This window comes from Rhinolophus hipposideros (assembly GCF_964194185.1).
Source record: "Rhinolophus hipposideros genome assembly, chromosome: 26".
Lineage (NCBI taxonomy): Eukaryota > Metazoa > Chordata > Mammalia > Chiroptera > Rhinolophidae > Rhinolophus > Rhinolophus hipposideros.
Genome location: NC_138072.1, coordinates 25,140,042 through 25,165,143, shown reverse-complemented (window position 1 = coordinate 25,165,143; position 25,102 = coordinate 25,140,042). Strand labels below are relative to the sequence as shown.

General features: G+C 44.0%; 1 protein-coding gene across 1 annotated transcript in view; it reads left to right on the top strand.

The window, feature by feature from the left end:
* Positions 1-25,102, top strand: part of DISC1 (DISC1 scaffold protein) — a gene marked incomplete at both ends in the record, with an annotated part of 280,468 nt that overhangs the window by 131,640 nt on the left and 123,726 nt on the right. The window contains one exon of the mRNA XM_081039321.1: positions 1,797-1,985. Within this exon, the coding sequence (XP_080895447.1) occupies positions 1,797-1,985 (189 nt within the window). The remainder of the gene's footprint in view (positions 1-1,796; positions 1,986-25,102) is intronic.

The following is a 25,102-nucleotide window of genomic DNA, read 5'->3' as shown; positions in this document are numbered from 1 at the left end:
TTGGCTGCGTGAGTGTGATCTACTTCTGGTCTGTCTGTTCCATTCCATTGATCTGTCTGTCTGTCTGTGTGCCATCTTGTCGTGACTTACTGTAGCTTCAGTGTTAGTTTGAAATCAGATAGTACGTGTCCTCTAGCTTTGTTCGACTTTTCAAGGATTTTTCTGGTTAATGTAGCCCTGTGCATTTTCTTTTACATTTTAGAATAAGCTTGTCAATTTCTACAAATGACCCTCATGAGATTTTGATTGGAATTGGATCGAATCAATAGATCAATTTGAGAAAATGGAAATCATAACCACATGTGGTTTCCCAATGTATGAATATGTAGTATATCTTTGTAATTATTTAAATCTTCTTTAATTTCTCTCTGAAGTTTTAAAAATGGTTTTCTGTGTCTTGCACTGCTTCTTTCAATTTATCCTGAAATGTTTTGAGTTTTAAAATATCTTACTTAAAAAAAATTCCTCTTCCACTTGTTTGCAGCTGATATTAGAATACACTTGATTTTTTTAAAATTAGATTGTTGAGATGGTTGCACAACTCAGTAAATTTGCTATTTTTTTTTTAAAAAGATTTTATTGGGGAAGGGGAACAGGACTTTATTGGGGAACAGTGTGTACTTCCAGGACTTTTTTTCCAAGTCAAGTTGTTGTCATTTCAATCTTAGTTGTGGAGGGTGCCGTTCAGCTTCAAGTTGTTGTCCTTTCAGTCTTAGTTGTGGAGGGCGTAGCTCAGCTCCAGGTATAGTTACTGTGGCCAATTGCAAGGGGCACAGTCCACCATCCTTTGCAGGAGTCAAACCAGCAACCTTGTGGTTGAAAGGACGAGCTCCAACCAACTGACCCATCCGGGAGCTCAGCGGCAGCTCAGCTCTAGGTGCCGTGTTCAATCTTTAGTTGCAGGGGGTGCTGCCCACCATCCCTTGCGGGACTCGAGGAATCTAACTGGCAACCTTGTGGTTGAGAGGACGCGCTCCAACCAACTGAGCCATCCAGGAAGCAGCTCAGCTCAAGGTGCCGTGTTCAATCTTAGTTGCAGGGGGCAGAGCCCACCATCCCTTGCAGGACTCGAGGGGTTGAACCGGCAACCTTGTGGTTGAGAGCCCACTGGCCCATGTGGGAATCGAACCAGCAGCTTTCGGAGTTAGGAGCACGGAGCTCCAACCGCCTGAGCCACCGGGCCGGCCCTACACTTGACTTTTGTGTGTTGATTTTGTATCCTGCGACTTTGCTAAATGCAGTGTGATATACATTTTGCTCATTGCTTATAGACGTTCATGTTTATTCTTGCAGCACTTGTGACAGGTCTTAGCACCATCATATTTTCTAAGAGGTTGTCCCTGAAATTAGGTACAACAATTTTCTTTGCTCAAGGTTATGCGCTTTGAGGAATGGAGGGGACTAGGATTTGAATTTAGGTCTAGTCTGACTCCCAGGCCCAGCTCCTTTTCACCCTGCAACAACATTTCACGTCTGTGACATCTAGATATTTGAATGCGCTGATACCATGTGGCTTCCCAGGGTTTCACTGGGACATTTTTGTGTCATCAGGTTTCACAAAGACGTGAATTGGCCAATGGAACCCTTAAAACAGACAGACCCAGGAGTAAGGTGATAAAGAGACTGGTGTTTTTTACAGCTTAAGGACAGTCACTGTTTTTCCAGCTCCCTCCGCAGACAACTGTGAACACAGGTGGATATAACCGCAAAATTCAGCCCACTTGGCCCACACTATCCGTGTACGTTAGCTGCCGCCAAAGCTTCTTTCCCTTCCTCTCTCCCACCATGTGCTGCAGGAAACCATTTCTGTATGGCCAAGGAGCTCACAGAAGAGATCAGATCATTAACATTCGAGCGGGAAGGGCTGGAGGGACTCCTGAACAAGCTGGTGGCGCTGAGTTCCAGGAATGTCAAAAAGCTGAGAAGTGTTAATGAAGATTACAACAGGCTGAGAAGGGAACTGGACCACGGGAAAGCGGCCTACGGTAAGAAGGCACGATGCGGCCTGCGGAAATATTTACGACACTTGTGTAGTGTGTAGTGTGACTGGGCAGGACTCAGCACTTGTGTGTAGTGTGATGGGCAGGACGTAAATATCGGAAATGTTTACGATACTTGTGTAGTGTGTAGTGTGACTGTGCCTGTGGAAGTCACTGTGAAGGCGACCTGGAGCACACAGCCCTTTTCCTGCAGGAGCTTTTTGGCAGGAGCCTTGGCAAATGGGGTAGAATTACTTGTCAACTTTTGTTTTGCGATCACATGTGACATCTTTTCTTTTTCTCTCTTCTTCCTCCTCCTCTCACTGGACTTGCTAATTAATGGCCTGTGATCATTTAGAACAATCTCTCCCTTGGCACAGGCCTTGAGAATTTTTTCTGTGACAGTTCTCTTTCTTTTGTTCCTTGGCTCCAGTGATGAAAGCAGGCTGACAGAAAACTGAGGAAACACCAGGAAGTGGCTGTTCTCTGCGCAAACTTTTCTGAGAGCTCCTCTCCCCAGGAGGAATGATACAGAAGATACCAGGGCTGCCTTAGCCAGAGTAGCTGCATGTAGGAGGAGTTCAAGTATTCTATTTTTAAAATTTATTTTATTTTTTATTATTAGTTTCAGGTGTACAAAACAATGTAATAGACATTTATGCCCCTCACAAAGTGATAACCTCCGTCCCCCAATCTGCTACCCCTCTGACATTGTATACAGCTCTTACAGTTCCACTGACTCTGTTCCTTATGCTGTGCTCCATTTCTTGTGACCATATACATATTAGTTGATGTTCATTATTATTCAGCTTCAGCTTCAGGTGTACAGTGCAGTGATCAGGCATCTACATCATCCCTGAGGTGGTCTCCCTAATGAGACAAGTGTCCATCAGATACCCTACAAAATCTTTACAACATTATTGATTATATTCCCCAAACTGTCTTTCGTATCCCCGTGGCAATCTTGTAATTAAAGTTCTTATGTTCTTTTTCCATTTCCGTTTTGAAGAGTAACTGAGGTCACCTTGAGGTTTGCTCTCTGAAGACGCCAGTTCAGTCCCAATTGATAAAGTGAAAACTTATTTCTTAAAAAAAATGTACAGAGTTTATGATGATTCAGTTTCTAACATGCAGAATGAAATCATAAGAAGCAAATTCAGATTAAAGATACGAAGATGCTGGAACCTGTTTCTTTCCCAGTAAAATGAGAAGAATAGTATCCATATCATAGACCGATTAAATGATATACATCAAATGAAGTCACTTATAAAGATCCCGAGATATGTGCGTGTGTACACGTGTGTGTGCTCATGTGTGTGCATGTGTGCTGTTGCATTTCCCCTAGGACCTAGAAGTTGCTGAAGGGCAGAGGTCATACATAACATATCATGGTCCCTGCATAAATGTTGTTTACTAGGACTGTATTTACAAAGTATGCTTATTTAAAAAGAAATAAGAAAAAATGGAGGGTTGTTAGGTAGCTACGATTGAAGTAGGACTATTTGAAAACACTCCACAAATTAAAGTAAATGAAGGTTAGTACTTAAAACCAAATAAAGAAATATGCAATCAGCTAGCAGAAATTAGGCATCTCATTTCACTATGAATAAATTCTGTTTTAAAGTATTACTAAATTGTGTAGAGAGTTGTTTGAATTGTAGATGGGGTGTTCACTTGCTTTTGGGTCTTCTTAGCAATGGACACCCCTAAGTTGACTCAGCCACTCAGAGCTGCCTTTTTATTCACTTTTTCCCAAAGACTTGTTTTTGCCAAATGTGAACTAGATACTGTACATTTGAACCTTAACATATGACTGTAATGCTGAGGAACGACAGCACACTGCTCCACGATGTAACACTGTGGTTTATCAAGTCACGTTGTGTATTTTAAGTGAATTTTTGCTGCAGACTTCTAAAATGTATAAACAATAAAAACTGTGAAATTTCTCACTTATCAACATACAGTTTTTGGCCCCAAATGGGGACTCGACGATATCTAAGCATAAAGCACATGTGAACAAATTTGGACAAATTTAGTAAAGCAGCATTTTCATTGGAGCAGTTGAGCTCTTGAAAACCATTACTATCTCCTTTTAAAAAAAAGAGCTGTTCAGTAGTTTTTAAACCTCGTCATTATCCCTTCACTAAGTATTTGGAAAATGATGAATAAAACATAAACAAATGGAATGAGAGATTGTTACCGAGGATGGGGCAACACTGCAGATGGCTCATTAATGTTGGGAGCGCGCTCTTTGTGTTCCACCCGTGGATTTTGCTGGATCAGCTACCCTTTCCCGATGCTTTAGCCTGAAGCTAATTTTTAACCAATCTGAGATGACTTGGCTGTGGGTGAACCAAATTAATCTTGGGTTGGTGAGAGTGTGGGAGACACATAAATACATAAATAATGAATTACGTAGTAAGTTCAAGCTTTTCTCTACTGGAGTAATAAAACTAGGTCAAAGTCCATACGCTGTTATTTGTTGGGTTTGTGAGTTAAAAATTCAGAGGGAGCTCCATGCTCAAGTTTAAATGTAGAGCGAATACAAAAGAATAGTGTGCATTTGCATGTATGTAGCATGAGCTGACTCTTTTTGACCTTAGACAAAACATTTAAAAATAAGACTATTTTAAGAAAGGAGCAATATATAGTGATCTTAAAAAACAGGTTGGATTTCCAGCAGAGGTTGCAAAATGCGTCTTTCGGAGATAAAGGCAGATCAGGGCTGGATGAGCAACTCCAGGATGGTCAAGACCCAGACTCTTCTGTCGGGTCCATCCGCGCCCCTCAGCATGTGACATTTGTCCCAGGATGGCCGACCCACTCACACGTCTGTCCAAGTGCAGACAGGTTCTGGTCCATAGCAGAAAGCGAGCTTCGCAGTCAGGGTTTTACACTAACTCCGATACAAGGGAAGCAGTCTTACTGACAGGAAGTGGACAGAATGACTCATCACACATGACTTTGCTGGTCCCTGACGCCTTGTGTCTCTGGTTACACTGTAAGTCCACTGAGGTCAAAGAAGCGTCCTTGTTTCATTTGTGTCACTGCAGTATCCAGCAGATATCTTTAAAAACAGTAAATATACCATAAGCATTTGTTCCTGTGTTTCCCCCCAAATAAGACCTAGCCGGACCATCAGCTCTAATGCGTCTTTTGGAGAAGAGAATTAATATAAGAGCCAGTCTTATTTTACTATAAGACCTGGCATGATATGATATGATATGATATGATATAATATAATATAATATACTAGGTCTTATATTAATTTTATCTCCAAAAGACGCATTAGAGCTGATGGTCTGGCTAGGTCTTATTTTCGGGGAAACACGGTCGTTGACTGGGGCCTGATGTTAAAATGAAACAGGGGTCCTTTCTTCCTTTATTTTCAATTACAGACCCAGCTATTGAATCTTCTTTTTAAGAACTCATTTCCCAATCTAATGAGAGCTGTGATAAGTTTGGTAGTCTTTCAGGGAAGATGCTCTAGTTTTCTGAGGCGGGTGTTCAGATTGGGGTATCAGCAGACAGAGCAGAGTAATGAAAAGGGACTGAACTATGCCAGCGTCCTTTCAGGCAAAGGGACACAGAAATTGTCACAGGCTCTGATGACTTCTGTCACAGTGACATGTGCTCTCTTATGAGGAGGTGGGGAGCTGCTGCTTTTGCCGCCACTCCCCCGTCCCCCGCTGTACTTAAGACTCCAGGAGAACCCGGCTGGGTCCTGAACAATTTTAAGTGCAGTCAAATAGAATAAAGAGCTAAATCTATCTCTCAGCCTCTCAGCGCTTAGGGAGATTAATGATAAACTTTTAATTATTGTGGATTTCATTGGTTTTTTTAAGGGAGGGTGGGATGAAAAAACGTCAGTAACTCTTTTATAGTTTGTTACATCTGCTTTTCAGCAAAAAGGCAGCCCTGAGGTTTACGTTACGTTTTCCATCCCTTTTTGGTAATCCATATTGTACTTTATTAATATTGTCGATTTCGCACTGTAACTCAGATAAAGGAAGCAGACGTCAAGGGGAGAGACTTAATCACAGAATAATCAGGACTAGAATTTTAAATAGGACATTATTAGTATGTTAATGAATTTTCCCCTTTCTGCCAGCTGCCTGAGTGGAAAAATACTGCAGATGTAGCTCAAAAACCCTGCTGGGTCTGTGGTCCAGTGAGCTATTGGGAACCCATGTAGAAGATTTTCAAAATATGCAAAGGGATTCTCAGTGCAAATATCAAATGGTAGGAGTTTGTTTTTTCTGGGAGTGACCAGCAGGCTGTGTCCAGTTTAAACTCACTTGTCTTCAGTGAGTGAGGAGAAAGTGGAAGTCAGATGGGGCCTGTTCAGGGCTGATGAAGTTGGACTGGAGTCAGGTTTTGAATTATGGCTTAGAGGTAGTCCCTACCTTTCGCTTTGGATTGGAAAGGCCACATGTCCACAGGGATACTCCCTGCTTGGATTTTTGGACTTCCTTATAGTTTTTGAGCTTGAACTAGCTGATAAAGGGAAGCATGATGTCCTTTAGTGAGCAATCAGTGTCTTTAACTCTGAATTCTTTTAGAGTCACCTCACACTTACTAAGCAAAGGGTTTCAGTTCAGAGATCCCGTGCTTTACAAGTTCTGCATATCTAGGTAATAAATCCGTCTCCACATTTATCAGATATATTTAGAAGAAATTTTCTAGAAAAATTAGAAGAATAAAATCTTTTATTTTTTCTGGTGGGGAGATAAAATGGAGAACTGGAAAAATATATTTCAAAAAAGATATAAACAACAAAATTAACAAATAAAAGTAAAATTTAAAAGTTGCGACAGAAGGAAGTGCTACTGACAAGTGTTAATTATTTTGGTTGAGAATATGCTGTGATAATGAGCTTCCTAGCAGCCAAAGCAGAAAAGACAGTTGAAGCATCGTCCACCTCCCTGGAAAGCAAACTTACAGCACAAAGTTTTCAAGGATGTGGAGTGGGGTCAAGTTCTTTTTTTTTTTAAATTTTTTTATTGGGGAATATTAGAGAACGGTATGTTTTTTCCAGGATGTCAAATCATTGTTTTTCAATCTCATTGTGGAGGGCGCAGCTCACTGGCCCGTGTGGGACTCAAACCGGAGACCTTGGTGTTATGAGCACTGCGCTCTGACCACTGAGCCAAGCGGTCACCCAGCGTCAAGTTCTTAAAGGCAATTTTTTGAGAGTCCAATGGAAAGTCTCGACGAACATATTTATAACAAATGCAAACGTGATTTTCATATGGCTGTTACCAGCCGTCTCTGGGAAAAGAATTAGGGTTCATGAATAGACTGGGAAAGTGTATATGAATTTCAGATCCCATGGGTTTGTACATTTTTTCTACCAAAAGATCCAGTTTTTCAGCCGGTTCTTAAAGGAGTCACTCTGACTCTTAAAGGAGTTTCCCAAGTTCAAGGAGCAATATGTTAATGACCAACTGTGGAAGTGAGTTAGTAAGGGCTTGAGCAAATGAAGCTGAACTATGGAACCTGCCAGTGACCTGACATGATTCGAAGATGAGCTGTAGAGCCTTAAGGAGTGGAGGAGACCACATTCTGTAGTCTTACCAATGTTACTTCCTTCCTCCGAGCTGTGGCTGAGACCTGCATAGTGGACAACTTAGCTTTCTTTGGTCCAGATGGTGACAAGGCTCTAAATAACCGAGGACCAGGCTGTTTGCCTTGGAACCAGAAGAGTGTTACCGGGTCTGTGTGTGGAGGGACTTGGATTCTATGTGACATGCGAAGTCTGACAATTAAGTTCGCACTCTTGTTGCGACGATGTTGCTACCCTTTTTTGATATCAGAGGGATTATTCATTATGAATCTGTACCAGCTGGACAAACAGTTTACTAAGTTTACTATTTGGAAGTGCTGGAAAGGCTGCGTGAGAAAGTTAGACGACCTGAACTTTTCACCAACAATTCATGGCTCTTGCATCACGACAATGCACCAGCTCACACGGCACTGTCTGTGAGGGAGTTTTTAGCCAGGAAACAAATAACTGTATTGGAACACCCTCCCCACTCACCTGATCTGGCCCCCAGTGACTTCTTTCTTTACCCGAAGATAAAGGAAATATTGAACGAAAGACATTTTGATGACATTCAGGACATCAGGGGTAATACGATGACAGCTCTGATGGCCATTCCAGAAAAAGAGTTCCAACAGTGCTTTGAAGGGTGGACGAGGCGCTGGCATCGGTGCATAGCTTCCCAAGGGGAGTGCTTCAAAGGTGACCATAGTGATATTCAGCAATGAGGTATGTAGCACTTTTTCTAAGATGAGTTCACGACCTTAATTGTCTGACTTTGTGTGTGTGTGTGTGTGTGTACATATATAATGAACTTTTGGAGGAAAACAACTTTTTTAAAATAAAAAAAATATTTTGTCAGGATTTTCCCTGGGCTGAGCTTTCACATCTCTAATCACTCATCTTTGATTCACTTATTAATTATTATACCAGGATCCCCGTTAAATACAAATTTGCATGTTTAATTTCTCTCCATGGTTTTTGTTCTTCCAAGCTGTAACCTTGCCTCACTATTAGTATGGTTATTCCTCTTCAGCGACTTTTGCCTGTGAATTTCTAAACTTGAAATTTGCAATTAATTTCTTTCCTCTTTTATTAAGTAATGATGACAGTTCTTTTGGGAGGTGTCTCCACAGCAGCGTAAAAGGCCTCTGTTGGATGTAGGTGGCCTCCGTTTAACTTCAGTTCTGTTGTTTGCTCATGTTGCAAACGTGCCAGGTATACAGACTTCCCAGTGTGAGGTTTGATGAATGAACGGTCTTTACAAATCACGGAAGTGTCTCCCTCCTGGATGACACAGCGGAACCAAATCTCTCAGTTTCGTTTTCGTCCACCCATCCATCATTTCAGAAGGCTTTTATTGAGCACTTCCAATCTGTGAGGCAGCCTGCGAGGACTTCCTGGTCATGAAGCCCCATGATTCTATCCAACTTTGTTCATTTTTTTCTTGTTCTCGACTATTTTTGACCTCTTTCTCCTCTTTTTATCCTTGCCACTGTTTGGAAATCCTTGCTGGTGTGCCTTCCTTCTCCATCGGTCTCTGTTTGCTTTCTGTTCGCCCTTAATGATACTCAGTCACACATCCTGAGGTGGAAATCCCAAGAAGATTTACTGGATTTCAGACGGAGTTGCAATGGACAGTTTTTTTGACATGCTAATTGGTTTGGAGCAGGAACTTGATTCTGTGTGACAGGGTGGGCACCTGTGACCCGGAAGTGTCTCACAGATGTTCTGCTTTATGGCTCATTCTCCGCAATTAGTCCTTCTACATTTCATTTGGACTCTGGGCTTTTGAGGACATTGCTGCATGCGTACACACGCACACACACACACACGCAAACACACACACGCACACACGCACACAGTCTCATGCACTCCCTCCTCAAGATTAAGCGAAGCACTCTGTGTGTGATTCCTGTGGGAGCCCACGGGACGTGGTGTGGGTGAGGGGATGGCTTGTCGTGTGGACTGTACGTACCATGCATGGCAGAGTGTTTCCCACCTGGCAGTGGCTTTGTGCAACTCTTCCTCCCACCCCCATTTTTAAGTGTCCCTGGGTGGGGGATAGTATCCTCAGCTAACAACTTCAGCATTAGGTTAGGATTTGTAAATTGATTGTTATGATTATGATTATCGGAACTTAACTGGAATTAATAAAACTTAATGCTTTTAATCATATTATCTTTTATGTGGACCCTGAGAGGTTTAAAAATGAGTTATTTAAAGATTTGTCCTTCCTTTGCTCTTTACTGTATAGGTTCAGCGTGTATTTATTGGACCGCGTGCTGTGTCACAGATTAGCTGTAGCTGTCATGGGTTTAACATGTTCTTTCCCCTGTATGTTGTCACTTTCTCTGCAGTGACAGATGTTGATTACTTCCCTCTTTATTCTTAAGCCCTCACTCCGGGCCAGGCACCGAGCTAAGGCTGGACATGCATGTGGTCCTCTGGACATGGTGTGGTCAGCCCCAGCATCGTCTCCATTTCACAGATGAAAATGCCGAGGTTTAGACAGAATCTGCGTCTTGTCCTAAGTCACACGGACTCGCGGGGTTGGGGCCAGGATTTGAATCCTTTTTTTCTGGAATTGGTTTATGTTCTTGTGAACTTGACTCCTAGCACGATCACGAAACAGAAGTCTACTAAAAATCACCTCTTGCCAATGTTGAGTGCCCTGAAAGAGAGTTTTTACTCATTTTTGAAATTTCTTAGTACACGCTCTGTGTTTGATGCCTGGAATGATGATTCACTGTCTGTACTTTTGCTGCATCAGGTGGGTCACTTAACTCGATAGGAGGTTCTGTAGTCATCAGCCTTATGAGAATCACATACTTTTTATTAAAACCCAAATCCTTTATTGTTGAAGGGAGACTAAGAGGGACTTCATAGCACAGCAAATGAGAAAAAAGTTCAGCTATGGCAGTTGAATTGGATTATATTTGTTTACTTCAAACAACGTTTTGAATTTTTTTCTAAGAACTGTTGATAATTTTGCTTCCTGTTCTAAAATGCTTAAATGTCAATGTTTTCCTTTGCATTCCTGTAAGTACAGGCATTAGTAAATAGATGATACACTCTCCAGAATTTCTCTGTTTGCCTTTAAAAATTTGCTAACATGTCATCCTATTGATTTCAATAAATTCAACTTGCAAAATGTAATGGCCATCTTTCTAAACTTCTTGTGAGTGAGTTTTTGAACTTTCACTAAAACAACATTAAAAATATTCTGTAATCCAGGGCTTTGAAGAATTAAGACTGATTTTTTTTTCTGAGTCCAATTTTGTGAAGCTTTGCAGAATTCAATTTTCTTTTTTTGATCCTAACTATGACATCATTTATTCTGTCACAGTTTTTCAGTGATTAATTTTGTAAGAAATATTTTGTTTTCCTCTTTGGCATGGCCATGAATTATGGCTTCCTGCCATTTTGACCATGTACTTCCTTTTCTTTGAAGCTGCCATATGTTTAGCGACCCAAGAGAGACACTACTTATTTGAGAGGTCATCATTTGTTGCTAATTTGATTTTTCAGGTTTTCTTAGCTCTTGGAGAGGAGAGAGGGTGTGGTGGTAAACGTTTTCCTGCCTGATGCTTTGCTGTCCCAGTGTTTGCTGCCCTGGGCCCATTGTACTTTTGTGTTTCTGGATGGCCACCCTGCTTCACCCACTGTTTTTCCAGATTTCTGTGTTATTGGGGAGGGATGGATAACTGTAGCAATGGACAATCCTGAGCCAGTGCACTGCAACTTAACATTTATTGCCTGGCAGAAACTGTCAGAAGTTGCTTAAAGACCTGCTGACTTGACTTCATCAAAAATGTATAAATGAGACATGCTTGTATTTGCATGCTCACATAGTTGTACAATGTAATTTTATTTTTCTTTTGACAACATGCTTTCTAAAGTCTTTATAACTCATTGACATCTGATTGCATACTTTGCTTTCAGATTTATTTCATTATAACCAAACTTTTTGATTCTCTTTTCATTTGCCCTGATGATGTTAAATTTCTAGTTATTTTAGCCTATTTTGAGCATCTCTCTTTCCGCATGTGTTACGACTGCTTTACATTCCATGTATCCCTAAATATTGCATTATCCTTCCCTCGGAAAGAACCCAATTATATTATGATTTCAGGGTCTACTTAATGAAAGGAAGCCTGACCTTGCTCAGACAATGTGACCGAAATCTTGAGCTTGTTTTTAATTCTGTGTCTGACCCAGCATTTGACTTTGGTCCCTGTGTCCCAATTGTATTGGTAAAACAGATAAATTAGAATTTGGCAAATGTCTCTTTGCCCTTCACCCAACCCCATTTTTTTTTTTTCATAGACTGAGGAGCAGTGGGGGAATACCAAACTCCATGTCTGCTGTGAGAAAGTTACCAAACACTGCCTGTGTCAACCTTTGGAGGCAAAGTCATTTCCCCTTTAGATTACACAGGAATCCCCTGAAGTTGAAGCTTATAAAATTTCTAGAGTTACTCTAGTAGATTTGTTTTCAATTTTTAATTTATTCAATGAAGAAGAGCATATGCTTCATCACAAGAATAAAACAGATTTTAAAACTGAACAAAAGATGTCCACCAGACAAGTTCTGTGACAGAGCTCCTGGTTTCATTTTTAGTGTTGCCCTCAGCGTCTGGAGTCTGTGCAGATTTCTAGACACTTGTCCTCAGAGTGTGGACACAGCAGTACCTTCTCTCTCTGCCCTCAGACTTATAGGATGATAATGAAAACATTGTATCACTCAGTTCTCACAACTGCACATTGAGATCAGTTTATCATCCCCATTTTATAGATGCTGAAACAGGCTCAGTGAGCTAGAAAGTTGTAGATGGGAAGTGAAGAGTCAGAGTGTACATTGGTATTTAATTCATGCCTCGTTTTTAGTGAGGTTGAACTTGCTACATTTTATGCCTTTGTGGTTTTTTTCCTTGTGTATAGCCCATGTCCTTTTTCCCACTTTTTTTGGGGGGGTAGGAATTTGATGGCTTCCTTATTTTTATGTAATATGGTTATTATCATTTTCCCCTATTTGTGTGTGTGTGTGTGTGGGGGGGGGGTTGGTGGTGGTGGTGGTAGTGAAATTAATCCATTGTCATGATTCATAGTGGACCACTAAAAGAAATCTTTATACTGAATGATACCATGTTGAAATAACAGAATGAATTTGGAAAAGTCTTAAGGCCTTAAGGCATAAATGATTTAACAAACAACAGCAGACACAGGTCTTTCAAGTGAAGACAGTCTATTTCCACTCCATGCACCAATGCTCTTTGGGCCTGGCCTTGCAAACTAATGTGACACACAGGGGACTGCTGGAGTTGGGATGCTCATGGACCACTTGCACATTTTACCGTCCCTCTTGGAAGGTGTTCATTTACGTTTCCACAATGACTAAGATGCAGAAGCTGCGAGGGGCGTGCAGTTCACACCCATTGCCTTTCTTTTTCTGCACGTTTAATACTTCATGGCCCTTTAAAAAAATCCCATTTTCTTAAATAAAGTTATTAGAAAAACAGCTCCTGCCCATAGGAATGTTTTTCTGCCAAAACATGTTGCTGTTTCCCAGATTGGCAGAGGGTGTCTGTGCGTGGTATGGGGCCGCCGAAGCTGCAGTGTGAGGGAGAGAGAGAAACAACAGGGTGGAAAAAGGGTGTCCCTGTCCTGGAGGAATGCCAGATGGGACAGCCTTTTAAACTGTCACCAGCTTTTCCTGGAGAAGGTTGGTTTTGTAGCAGCTCCCTCCCCTTCTCCACAGACAATAGCAGCTTTGGGTATGAACTCGAAGATCGCCTTCCACTGATGATGAGTCATCATAAGAAATTATGGTTTGGGCTTCATGAAGGCATGTCCGCTCCTGCGGCAGCTGTTGGGTGTCAGATTTTCCCACCACTCGACCATGTCTTCCCACAGACTCTTGCTGCTCCCCATCAGCTTCCACGTTCTTTTCTGCCCCTTTCCTCTGCCTTTGGAACTTCCCATACCCTCACCCCCCGTGTGCCTACTGCCCGCTTTCCTTCTCAGCTTCACCCCACTGCTCACTCTGACCCTTTGAACGTCCCACGGTCTCCCTGGGCTCCGATGAGGTATGGGAAGACTCCCCCTCTTCTCCCCAGGAGTGGCTCCCCGTGAGCGCAGGGTCAGGATGCCCTCTGGCCGCAGACCGTCCCTGCCCCGGGCTCTCCTGTGTGTACATTCTGTGTCCTCCTTGCAGCCACACTTACAGGCGAAGTCTTTTCATGCTTGCCCTGCCTGGAGCTTGACTTGATACTGTGAAGGTGATCGTATGCCCCCTTTAATGGCCCATGATTATTCATTCCATTTTGCCATGTTTAACTGAATGTTTAGTAGCATCTATGAAGAAGCTTGAAGACTATAAATAACTGTTCTTTGGTACTGAAAGGGTTTTACACAATATGAAATTTAGAGCACATTTTTCTCAGAAGCCTTGGCATTAATATTCATCATGAGCCCCAAAGTAGAAGCCATTATATTTTAGCATAATGAAGTTTACCATATGTTTCAAAGTCACTTGCAATTGTGCTTCTCATGATGACAATTAGAAAGGTCATCTTGCCTTGCCAGGCTCTGTTACACATATAAACCAGCCAATGGCTGTCAGTATGAAATGTAATAGGGTGCACGTACAAGGGGAAGACGTGATTCTCCCTTTCCCAAAACGAAGCTGTTTGCATCTGCTTCCCAAACACGGAACATGCCTGTTGTTTGGCCAAGATGAAATATGGACATAGAAATGGAAACTTCTAAAGCAAACCCTCCTCTGTGTTCTCAGTGATTAAATTCCATCAGGTTATTTTTCCTTCCATGACGCATGATATGATGGGGTCCCTAAAACATTGGACAGAGAAATTTGACATCAAGACATTGGTTGGTTTGTGATCTTGTTTCTGCCATACTTAAGAAAAATTTGATAATGTGCATTAAGGTATGGGAACAGAATTGTATGTAATTCTCCATATATGGACTGTGATGAAAGGATGAGGAAAAAGTGAGGAGGTGGCCATGAATCTGGGTGATGGGGCTTCTTACGGCCCTTGTAGGGGGTAAAATCTGCATTAGAACCAGCAGGTTATTCTGGGGAACCTGAAATGTGCCATTGGAGGAGAGGCCACGGGATTCCAGAGGAAAATGTTCTTAGTCTGGCTTGGGAATAGTAAATCAAGTTGCCAGAGTTGAAATTTTAATATATTTCTATGTATGAATACCCCTTCATTTTCTTCCTTTCTTTTCTTTTCTTTGTTTCCCAAAATGTTTGTTCTCAATTATGAGAGGCTAAAACTTCTGTATTCAAGCCTTTCGAATTTATAAACATTTATCAATCTATAGGAAAGAGAGATAAGACAGTCTTGGATTCATCAGGGCACACACGTGGTCTCCATAGTTTTCAAGTTCCTGACTTGGGAAAATACCGGAGAAGATTCTGTGGCCCATGAAACATCTGATTGTTGCCATTGGATGCTATTGAATGCCCCGACTTAAAAAAGTAATCTGTAATTTAACATATATTCGTGGAATGCAGGCACTGCTACAGCTGCCTCTCCCAGACCCTCATTGGGTGTGAGCTGCGTGCTGGTACTGTGTCCCCATCCGGGGGGTCAGCTATGACAGAGCCAAAGAATTAGTCCATATCCCTCAAGGTGCTTTCTGGGCTAATAAATTGATTTTTGTTATTTTTACAATTAAAAATAATCTTTCTTAATTGTGGGGCATAGAAAGAGAGGAATAAAACATTTGAACAGCCCTGCTCTACAAATGGAGACAAAAATGCCCACCATGCTTATGGAAACCGGACGGAGAGCAGCTGTAGCCTGAATGTGAACTGGCTTCTTTCTTCCACCTCTTTTCTCCTTTGGCCTAAAGCTGTTCACGTTGTGAGTGTCCCTCCTGTCATCTTGTATTATATTGTTTCCCAAGTTCTGTTGGATGCTGATAGGGATGGGCACGTGAGCCCATTGTAAGAGTTAGGGTGCGTTTGTGTAAGGTGCTTTTCAGATGACGAGTTTTTCCTCAGTATAGAATGCGCTTATAGGGATGTATCTTGAAGGACTATTAGCGTATACTAATGTTCCGTGCAGCAGCGGTTCTTGCAGGACCTGCCCGGTCTCATTCAGGGCCTTGGCCAGCACTTGACACCACCAGTGGGTGTTGAGCACCTACCAGGGGCCAGGCGCGGGGGGACGGAAGGACGAAAAGGTCGGATGCTGACCTCGAGAATCACCGGTGAGGGGGGCGGACGTACACAGCAAACAGGACACCCTGTGGGGAGGGGTGAAATAAAGAAACACGGGGGTGTGTTAGACTGAGCCGGGAGTGTCCTGGGGAAGGCAGAGCAGGAGCTGAGGCCGATGGGAGGTGACGGTGGAGACACGGTGGGGCCATTGGCCAGAGGACAGCACAGACTCTGGGCAGCAGGCCACATTGGGGCAAGAAGGGACCAGGGATCGAGCCCCGGGCCTGCCACTTAAAAGAATCTCTCTGAGCAACGGTTTCCTCCCCTGAAGCAGAGAAATATGGCGATGACATAAATGGGCCTCCAAGGGCTGTGCGAGGATGAAATGAAATAATCCACCTGGCAGACTGGTTAGCACCCAGAATCATAACGAGGACACAGTCAATCTGACTTAACATAATTTTTGGTCTGGCTAGATGGAAGCATCCAAGATGGACAATGATGGGAGATGAAGCTGAAGAAGTGGGGAAGAGCCAGACCACCAGGTACCTTTTTGCCATGCTGGCGTCTTCAAGATTTTTCAGTGGTGGTGGTCAGTCATTAAAGAAACTTACCATATTTTGCTGTATATAATGCTCATCCACATTTTTGGCCCAAAATTTCAGGGAAAAACAATCTTTCGTTTTAATTTTTTAATTCAAAATTTTGTTTATATGTATGTACTTTTTTTGTATTATAAAGGAATTTTAGCATTTTTTTAACATATTATGGCACAAAAGATTTTATGTAATAAATAATTACAAAACACAAGAAATGTTATGCACTGGTAACAAATTTACAATATTTATGCATCCGAGGAGGCCAAGAACTCTTTGTCATTGCAAGCTGGTTGTAAGGGGAACAAAACCGATGATCGTATTCCAGGGAATTATTTTGCATACGATATCGTTACTGATTTCCCCAGTTATACTTTTAACTCATATGCATAAATAAAAAAAGAATTAAAAACATTTATATAGATACAGAATTAGTACTATCCAGGTATAATAATGCTCATCCTTATTTTTCCCTCACAAATTTGGGCAAAGAAATGTGCATTACATACGGCAAAATGCGGTAACTTCTATGACCTTGGCTGCCCCATGGACAGTCTTATAAAGTAGATTACGTACAGTCTTATAGAAATGTGTCATCTTAAAAAAAATAATTCACACCTGTTATGGCTGAGATGGGAATAACTGGCAATGCCAAGTGTGGCGAGAATGGGGACAATTAGATTTCCCAGCGTTGTTGGTAGGATGGAGACTGGCCAAGCCATTCTGGAAGACAGTTTGGCAATTCCTTATACAGGCAAATGTTGCGCTTGCCATGTGACCCAGCAGTTCCATAGTATTTATCCTATGGAAATAAATAGTTGTGTCCGCACAAAAATGTGTAACACATGTTTATAGCGGCGTCGTTCATAATTACCCATAACTGGAAAAGCCCGGTGTCCTTCAGGCTGGTGCCTGCACGGGCTCCCTGGGGGGTGGGGCAGCTGGGAAGAGACTGTATATTTCTTTTTAGCCAGTTGACTTTGTAGTTCTTGTGTGACATTCAGGTGGAGACTTTCAAGGGACAGCTGGTCAGGAAGCTGCGCAAGGATTGCTGGGCTGACATGTGGTGCTGGGCTGTTACCAGCATGTGGATGATCGTTAAAGCGGTGGGGAGAGATGACAGTGCACGGGGAAAGCAAGTGCAGAGCAAACACAGCGTAAGGGAGGAGTCTAAAGGTCACTTGCATGGAGGGGACAGGCCTAGGAAAGGGAGCCACAAAGCAACTGAGAGATTGTGGTCAGAGAAGATGGAGGACAGGCAGGAGTAGACACCCCAGGGGCTGTGGGTGCCCAGGCTTTTGTTCCTTGGGTCCCCATTTCCTGCAGTCCCGTGAACTTGACCCTGGCGATCAACCCTGTGGCTGCCCCGTGGCACGTGGACCAGCATGAGCGACTGTAAACACTCGCTGGCCGCAGCGTTTGTGCAAGTGTTGGAGATGCGACCTGCGCAGGACCCATCAGAGCCCCTTGGTGTGACCAGGACCTGGGCCCACCCCAGTGACCTCATTAACCTTAATGGCCTTTCCAAAGACCTGTATCCACATACAGTTGTATTCTGAGGTCCCGGAGGTCAGGACGTCAGCGTGTGAATTTTAGGGTTACACAGTTAGAGCCATAAGAGGTTACTTAATGCTACACTTTATAGTACGAGAATTTAAAATCAGATAATTGTGCAGTTCTCTCCAGGAAGCATCACGCACAGGAAATAGCCCAGATCTTTAGTGTGGCCCTGTGGCCCGGCCTTCCCCCGTTAGACTGCACCTCACTGTTTCCCTCTTCTCCCATCACAAGCCTGGAACCTTCCTTGTACCGCACACGCCTGCGTGTCCCAGGCTGGTCTGCACCCCCAGGGTTTGTCCCTCACCCTGAGATGGTCCCCCTCAGTTTTACAGTCTATCCTTTTGCCATTTGCGTCTCAGGTTAAGTCCTGCCCCAGGACACCCCCCACCCCCCCACCCCGCGCCCCGAGCGCCTGGCTGGAGTGGCCCCCCAGCGACACTGGGTCTCGGGGCCTGTTTCAGCTCTTGGCAGAGCACTTAACTGCCGCTGGCTTTAGGGCCTTGTTTTCCTCGTCAACAGCGTGTTCCGAGCACAGAATCTGTCCCAGCAGAAAATATTGCTCAGATATTTGCTGAGTGAATGAATAAAGTCAGATGAGTTAGGAAAAATCTAAGACAGCTGGGAGAATCTGGAAGTTCCTGAAGTCCAAGGCTCTTTGTCACATGGGACCGTCTAGGGAGGCAGCTTGCCAGGGGTCCCAGCCCTGCGGGAGACAGCACTGGGGCTGGCCGGACTCAGGCGATTGGCTTTCTGTGACCGCCATTATTTTAACCAACAGATGCCATTTTACACAGGTGTGACTTGGAGCCGTGTACAAATGCCCTATTTCTCAAACCCTGTCCCTTTCATGTTGTGCCTGGTGTCTTGGATCATTGGGGGCAGCATTGACTTGCAGCCACTAGACAGTTTTCTGTGCTGCAGGGAACATGTTTTCCGATCCTGCACTGTCTCCATGGAGCAGGCTTCCTGTAAGTGTCTGCAGAGGGAACCAGGAACAAATGAGCAAATATTTAAATGACAAGAGCTGACAGTCCTCTGAAGGTAGCCTGGGGCAGTGCTTCTCCCACGGTAATGTGTAGACCTCTGAATCACCTGCTGGTTGTGACTCAGATGGGCTTTGGGACCTCATCCCTGACAGTCTGCATTTCCAAAGGCGTTGCTGCTGCAGCTTCTGGCACCTCCCGTTGCAGAGCAGGGCTCTGGTGTATGTGCTGGGTGGTCCGCCTGCAGGGTCAGAAAGAATCCTGGGGGTTGGCTGGCCATCCAAAGGCCTGCGGTTCATAGCTTAGTTCGTCTGAAAATGACACATGCAACTTTTGACAGGGGACTTAACCTCTCATGACGTTTAGTTACCACTTCTCTGGAGCCTCGGTCTAGATATCAGCAGGTATTACTAGGATATTGTTATTAAATCATATTTTAAACGGTTTGTTAAAATCAGATATTAATCACATATTAATATCAGATATTATGAAATGATATCAACAATTAATATTGTCGAGCACGTTCTGCTTACATATCCTTGATATACGTTACATCTACTTCTGCTGGGGTCACTGTCCCCATTTTCCAGAAGAGGAGACTGATGCTCAGAGAGGTTCAACAACATGCCGAAGATGCCTAGTCAGCAACCGGCTGGGCTGCCCTCGGTGTGTACATGCGCACGTGGGTGCATGTGTGTGCACACATGTATGATGTCAACGTATGTAGCTAACTGAGCCTGCAGATACTCTTTTGATCCCTAATATAATTTTACCTCTACCCACCATGGCCCACTGATCTCTTCAGGTATGATCATCATATTCTCATGGACACGTGTGCAGTTTTCTCCTGCAGGCTGTAGGCTGGGTCTTATTTTCCATCTTATTCCCCATGGCACTCCATCATCGTTTTTTTGCTGTGGTTTGAACTGAATAGAATTTGGGAAGGATGGGGCAGGCTCTATAACCTGAAAGGCCTGCCCCAGCGCATGTTATAACATTAGGAAGTCACCAAATCTTGGGCTGCTCAAAGTTTCTCTATCTTGATTAATTTTGATTGACTCTTTCTGTGAAAGAGTAAATGCCTGTGGGAGGGCCAGGCCCCATGTGGCGCTCGCTGTGGCAGTTGGTGAGAGCAGAATGGCTGGCTCTGTGCAGTGTGTGCTCCCTGCAGGGCCATGGGAGGTGGGAGGAGCCCGGGGCTTACCGCCAGGTGCTGGAAGGCAGTGGAGACCTTCCTTGCTGCTGGGTTTATTCTGACCCCACTGGTGTCGCCGATGGCTAAATCAGAGGACTGACAGAGGCATCAGATATGATCCTGTGACAGACAGCCCTTCGGGAGTCAGGAACGATGCCAAAGTTTGCCATCAATTAAACCTGCTCCCTTTGGAAAGACTTGCCTGTCTTTGAAATTCATGTCTTCGACAAGTTCGGGCCTGAGTTGTTTAAAATTCTAGTAGACCATACGTTTCGTCTCACATGTCTTTGGGGTGATGAAAACCTTCCAAGGTTATACAGTGCACAAAATAGAACTTGGGCTTTCATCCTGGCCAGGAATATTCTGAAATAACTTTGTGGACAGTGACAGGTAGAGATGGACAGTCAACAGTAGAGATATTGGTACTGTATGAATGAAAGGTACATTGTCACTCTATTACAAATGCACTAAAAAAGAAAGAAAAGAGAAAAAAGAAAAAAGCTTTCTCTGTCCTTTATGAAGTTGCAAAAGACTGATATATTGGATTTTAAATCTGGTTAAGAGTAGGAGAACTTGTTTAAAGGGAGCATGTTTGGTTTATTTTTTATTTTGAATTGTTCTGATATCCTTTCCTTTTGGGAAGATTTGAGGCCCTGGCTTTTTGCTCAGTTTCAGTTCGTCATCAGTAGGATTGGGAACCACAAATGGCTCATTGTTTCGATTTTAGATTTCCTTGGGCTGTCACTGTCACCGAGTCATCTCAGACATCTTTCCAAGAAAACCAACACTGGTGGCGTGTGAAGGTCACGGCAAGGGCAGGGAGGCTGTCCCTGAGGACGTGTCTGTGAGGTCTGTGTGTCTGTCCCCTGACTTTCCAAGGGGCTCTGCCTACTATCTGGTAAGACTTCCGAGAGCCCCTTTGTCATTTCAGTGCATACATTTAGTAGTCGTTACCATAAATAGTCTCGTCTGTCTCTGGCACTTTGCCTTACGAGAGCCTCTGAGTTTATTTCTGAGCTGTGTTTTTCTGAGATGACTTTAAGTGCATAGGAATCCACTAGTACACAGGCGGCTCTCTGCCTTGAGATCCACACGTCTTCTGAGTGGCTGAGTCACTTCTTTTCCTCAACTCTACGTCCTTGAGGAACTGAACTCACAGAGCTGGGAAGAAACATGCTGCAAAACCTGTTCTGAAACGCAGTCAGACCTGAACAACGGGCAGCCCGGCGCCGTGCCTCTAGCAGCCAAACCCAGACCCGGGAGACAGTCACCGTGTTCTAAATGGGCGGAAACATGACCATCTTATCCCTCCATGGGAGCCACTGACCTGAAAGACCAGCACCGTGAGGTCCACTTTGCAGGTTTTGAAGGACATGGGAAGAGGGAGAGCATGGGAGCAGGACAGCCGAGGAGCAGGTGGCCTTCAGGCAGGTGGGCAGGGCATGCCGTCCTTCAGATGGTCATGTGAGGAGAGCGGAGTCCCCAGTCTTCTGAGCACCCATTTGCAAAAGGCTGAGAATATGAAATCGGGACACTGTTTGTGAAGAGGTAGGAACCAAGTGTTAAGCTGGGAAAAGACTGGTTAAGGGCATTTGGGGAGGAAAGACGAAAAGATCTCCAGGACCCAAAGTCGAAAGGGTACCTAGCAGGAGATCCCTCCCTCTGAGGGTGTGGCCCACCCAGAACCTTCTGCTGCTATTGGTGTGGAAGCAGCAGCAGTCTGATGGACCGATGGCTGTCAATCTGTTTACAGTGATGTAAACTGAGGCTCAGAAAATTTCAAGAATTTGCCGAAGATCTTAAAGCAAATAAATGCTAGAACCTCCAAACGCTTGACTGGCAAAAACAAATAAAAAAAAAATTCAAATTATTTTACCTTTCTTGTATAATAGACTGGGGCTATCTTATTTCACAATATCTGAAGGTTACATCTGAGATTGATCAGTTATTCAGCTGTTCTGGTTCTTTATTTCTGAAGTTTATTTATGTTAGGTTTTGGATTTGGACGGCCCTGAAAAGCTAATGGAGTCCACTCCTTTGCGTCAGTAAATGGGGAGAACTTCACAGAGAGACGCAAAGGGTATGAGGATTTGCAGCTGTTATGTGCACTTTCCTTACACACATTAGCTCTAACCAGAAAGGACAGCCAGTGTCATTATTAATTTTTCTGATATTTTGTCAAGCATTCAGACCCGGACATTTGGGGAAATGACGCGCTCTGGGTTGTGTTTAAGTCAGGCGCAGGGTTGGCAAGAATGGCTACTCTTCTGACCCCTCAGACTTCCGAGTTTACGCAGCACGATTTGTTTTCCAGTTTTGTTCTCTTCTGTGACTAATCTGACCATAGCCCATCATCTTGGTAATCATGGAGACATAGTGTCCCACGTGGGATGAAGTCAAGAGCAGAGCTGTAGAGAATGCGTTTGCCAGACTATCGATGATGACGAGTAGGAAGGTATTTGGGACTTTTTTTTTTTTAATGTGAAAGGGAAATAGAATTGTAACTAAGTTTAAATTTCTCTACTGTGCAAATCACATCTTACATGACAAGGGATTATGTCAGGTGGTTTTGGATTTGGGCCCGATGTTTGACCTTACAGCAACTCTCAAAGATTAGATGACAGTTCGGTGGAGAATGCCCTCTGCATTTGATTTTTAAAGAGAACCAAGTTAACGCCACTCTTTTCTGCTTTTACCAGTAATACTGTTAGGGGTGCGTGAAGCTGCGCCAGACATCTGTGCTGACATTTGCCTTCAGCGTTCTTTCTCAGTATTTAGATTTCTTTAATAAAAGACTACTGTCCTTGGAAAAAGGACCGGTTCAAAAATGTTTGCCAGAGACAACATAATCAAACACCGAGTACTCCTGGATTGGGGAGAAGAGGAACTAGGCACGAGCTTCTTGTTCTCAAGGTGGGCGGTGAGGGGCCTGGCCACACAGAGCCGGTGGGCAGAGAGTGGGCTACGCTTGGGCTCTGGACTTGACCCGGAGCCAGAGTGCAGTAGCTGCCCTGCAAAATGTCACAAAACCAGGTCTTATATTTAAATACTGCCTTTGTTTAAATGAGCTCAAGTCACTTCACTCGTGGTGATAAAACGTTCCCCATTTGATACAAGTGATTAAACTTAATCAAAACAAACAATCTTTCCTCCAAAACTTGAAATTCCACTTCTCCTTTTGCTCTCTCTTCATAAAGCAGCACTCTTGTAGTCACAATGTAAAACTGAGGCCGCATGGGCTGGGGACAGGAACGCAACTGAGATCTCCGTATCTTTAAGTCCAAACTCCGTGTGCCCTGTTTCCTAAGTATGATTTATTTTGCTAACCACAAGGTTATTTTGTAGATGATTGTATCCAAAGGAAGTGCCCCTTTTCCTTATTTATTTATTTATTTATTTATTTATGTATTATTTCTTTTCAGTTGATACATTTCAGTCCCCAAAAGTAAGCCTCCAATTTGGAACTTTGTTCAAAGTCTGAAAAACCCTTTCTTCACTGGATGTGTTCGCATGAATATTCTGGAAAAGATTCTCAGTGCTAGGTCAGCCATTAGAATGGTATAATATCCAAATCAAACAGCCACCCTGCTGTTTAAATTCAAATCCCAAAATCGCCCCAAGAAGGGGAGTGTTGTGAAACTTGGCTGCCACTCTCACAATTGCCTGGCTATTGTAATTACAGCTTTGTTTTCCGCGAAGCTGCATGTCGGAGGCTGGCAGAACATAAATTCCTAGACATGCTCGTCAAACTGTGTGACTTGGGTAGGAGGTGGGTTACCCAATTTGGATGGTGACCTTTATGGGGTTTTAACTGGATTGCATGTTTATGCATCTCAGTGGACTGACACGTAACGAGTCCTGTGACATGTGGGGTGTCACAGGGCAGGGCAGACGCTGTGCAGTGAAGAGGCAGGAAGACGGTGGCAGGTCGACATTCCCTTTCTCCCTCTGCGTCCCCCTCTATTTCTCAGGGTTACAGATCAAAATGTGGAAGATAATGCAAAAGCTGCTTCAAAATCAAAGTTGTTCAGACCACTGTGATGTTTGAGTTATTTCAGTAGTGAACTACTTCTGTGTTCTTTTAGCTCCTGCCAGCCGGCTAGTTCCCATGCACAGACGCTGCCACGTTCCAGCTCCCGGTTAGTTCCTGTGCTCAGGGCAGGAGCTCTGACCGAACACCCGCCACAGAGGCTGGGGTGCTCCTGTTGACACGCCGGCCGGGAGCTTGCGAACCCCACGGGAGCGCTGCAGGAAACGTTCCCAGTTGCCTCTGGGGGGAACCGCACACAGGATGTTCCCTTCACACATCGTCCTCTCGGAGTTCCATTCATTGCCTAGAAACTCCAGCATCACTCAGCTTTTCAAGCACAAATCTGCCTCAGAAATGAAAGTGTTACTGTTTCACAGTTTTCAGTCATTTATTGAACAAATAAAACCGTTGTGCTAGACTCAGAGCCTGTTTAGTGTGGGAAACCTCTGATCTACTTAATTGATTTAAAAATGTTATCTTTGATTACCTGGATTATTGTCACTGAATCCACTTCTGGGAAAGGGGAACTCCAGGTGTCAAGTGTCCTGATCATGACCTGGGTTTTGTCCCAGGTCTCTCATTCAGCACTCTGAGCCTTAGCTTCCTTACTGCCCCAGGAAGGGTTTCTGCCGGGTGTTCTGCAGGGACCTTGGCAGTCGCTTTGTGACTCCGTGAATTCATGACTAACATAGGCGAACAGTAACTGAGAGTCAGTAGGGGGAGTCTGGAAGTTCGGGGGCCTGTTCACCGCCCTCTGGAATCGGCCCAGCCCAGATAGAGCCGGCAGCAGGCGTGCCACTCTGGGAACGCACGCCACACGGCCTGGAGGTCGCTGACGCGTTCAGGAATGCTGTGGTCCTGGTGGCATTTTCCGTACCCTCTCTCAAAAGTGTGTGTGCCCTTAGTGCCCTGCCCTGCTGCCCCCACATGGAGTCACACTTGTCCTGTGGCTCAGCCATCTGCCCAGGACATACCCGGGGGTTCCACCCCAGGGAGCTCCTGTGCTCAAGGCTGCACTAGACCA